The sequence below is a fragment of the Camelus bactrianus genome, chromosome 22 (assembly GCF_048773025.1).
Source record: "Camelus bactrianus isolate YW-2024 breed Bactrian camel chromosome 22, ASM4877302v1, whole genome shotgun sequence".
Lineage (NCBI taxonomy): Eukaryota > Metazoa > Chordata > Mammalia > Artiodactyla > Camelidae > Camelus > Camelus bactrianus.
Genome location: NC_133560.1, coordinates 22,829,725 through 22,832,056, shown reverse-complemented (window position 1 = coordinate 22,832,056; position 2,332 = coordinate 22,829,725). Strand labels below are relative to the sequence as shown.

At 38.0% G+C, this 2,332-nt stretch overlaps 1 protein-coding gene across 1 annotated transcript; it reads left to right on the top strand.

The window, feature by feature from the left end:
* The first annotated feature begins 266 nt into the window (after nt 1-266).
* LOC123618836 (olfactory receptor 7A17-like) lies at nt 267-1,244 on the top strand. Its single transcript, XM_074350000.1, has one exon. The coding sequence runs from the start codon at nt 276-278 to the stop codon at nt 1,242-1,244; it is 969 nt and encodes a 322-aa protein (XP_074206101.1). The 5' UTR covers nt 267-275.
* Nucleotides 1,245-2,332: the final 1,088 nt, after the last annotated feature.

The window sequence follows — 2,332 nt, the reverse complement described above, 5'->3', positions numbered from 1 at the left end:
TTTTCTCAATTCAATTTGTATTCCTCAAGTGCATGAAAGAGTTTCTTATCAGAACTGTGAATACATGACATCTGGGGGGAAAAGGAGAGCGGGATATGTCTGCTAACTAGAGATAACACAGAAGATTTTAAAAAGGGGACCAAATCCACGAACAAAATATTGAAATTAATTTCTTAATGGGAAATATAAATGGCAACATTTCAACAATGTGAGTAATGCCCACTTGTGTGACAGTTAATCATATATTCCCCTTTTCTAGTAGTCACTTCCACCACATGACACCAAGGAACATAACAGCAGTTTCAGAATTTCTTCTTCTGGGATTTTCAGAGGAGCCAGAACTGCAGCCCCTCATGTTTGGGCTTTTCCTCTCCATGTACCTGATCACAGTGTTTGGAAACCTGCTCATCATCCTGGCCGTCATCTCTGACTCCCACCTCCACACCCCCATGTACTTCTTCCTCTCCAACCTGTCCTTTGTAGACATCTGTTTCACCTCCACCACCATCCCAAAGATGCTGTGGAACATCCAGACCCAGAGCAAAGTCATCACCTATGAAGGCTGCATCATCCAGATGCATTTTTTTACACTCTTTATAGGATTAGACATCTTCCTCCTGACCGTGATGGCCTATGACCGGTTTGTGGCCATCTGTCACCCCCTGCACTACATGGTCATCATGAACCCCCGGCTCTGTGGACTGCTGGTGCTAGCATCCTGGATCATATGTGTCCTGCATTCCTTGTTAGAAAGCTTAATGATGTTGCGACTGTCCTTCTGTACAGCCTTAGAAATCCCCCACTTCTTCTGTGAACTCAATCAGATGATCCAACTTGCCAATTCTGACACCTTTCTCCATAACATGGTGATGTATTTTGTAGCTGTGTTGATGGCTGGTGGTTCCCTCACTGGTATTATTTACTCTTACTCTGAGATAGTTTCCTCCATACGTGGAATCACATCATCACACAGGAAGTATAAAGCATTTTCCACCTGTGCATCTCACCTCTCCGTTGTCTCCTTATTTTATTGTACAGGCTTAGGAGTGTACCTTAGCTCTGCTGCTTCCCACAGCTCACACTCGAGTGCAACAGCCTCGGTGATGTACACAGTGGTCACCCCCATGCTGAACCCCTTCATTTACAGTCTGAGAAATAAAGACTTAAAGAGGGGTCTAAAAATACTCTTTCAAAAGGAAACTATAAATAAGCCTATTATCCTAAGGTTTAAGAAGTATACGTGAAAGCAGAGCTCAAAGCCTGAGCAAAATGTTGCCAATCTTTGATCAAACTGTGGAAGTAGACCATGCTTTTTCTATTTCTCTTGGAATTTCTATTTCAACTTTGACTTTATCCAATTTATGTAACTCACTTTTATATTTTGGAATATCTCTGATATCCAAGTCTTTTTTCCCTTATTAATTTTTCTATTCTCCTGATTGTATTTCCAACCTTGGATGTGAACTATTTGGAAATTCCCATTCATCTCAAGAAATTACATGGATCTCTGAATAATAATTTCTTCTCAAATGAAATATACTGTTTTTAAAATTTTATTTGATGAAAAGAATAATCATGAGTTTTAATACTTCTATGGGAGAAAACTCCTCTTGGCAAATAGAACTATTTATAAGTTTATAAGAGAGGAAAATCTGAGACCCCTGTTTTTCACTTTTGTAAACATCATTCCATTCCATATCACTACCTTAATTACTCTTCCTGATAATCCAGACTTCAACATACTGGTTGTTGTCACTAATTATGGGACATTTTTCTACTCATTAGGATTTTATACTTCTATATAGTTTGCATTCACTCTGTCTACCATAGTCACTTGCAAAAATTGATAATAAAATACATGTCTCTCCTGGCTAAAGAAGATGTGGTATATTTATACAATGGAATACTATTCAGCCATAAAAATGACACCATACGCCAATTGCAGCAACATGGATGTCCCTGGAGAATGTCATTCTAAGTGAAGTAAGCCAGAAAGAGAAAGAAAAATATCATATGAGATTGTTCATATGTGGAATCTAAAAAGAAAAGAAAAGAAAAGAAAAGAAAAGAAAAGAAAAGAAAAAGACAAATGAACATAAATATAAAACAGAAACAGACTCATAGACATAGAATACAAACTCGTGGCTGCCAGTGGGGAGAGGGGTGAGAAGGGAGACTGGGAGTTCAAAATATGTATATATAGAATAGGTAAATAAGATTATACTGTATAGCACAGGGAAATATATACAAGATCTTGTGGTAGCTCATGGTGAAAAAGAATGCAACAATGAATATATGTATGTTCATGTATGACTGGAAAATTGTGCTCTAC

What these genes read in the sequence shown, in the direction of transcription:
- LOC123618836 (XM_074350000.1), top strand. Translation starts at nt 276, where the DNA reads ATGACACCAAGGAACATAACAGCAGTTTCAGAATTTCTTCTTCTGGGA.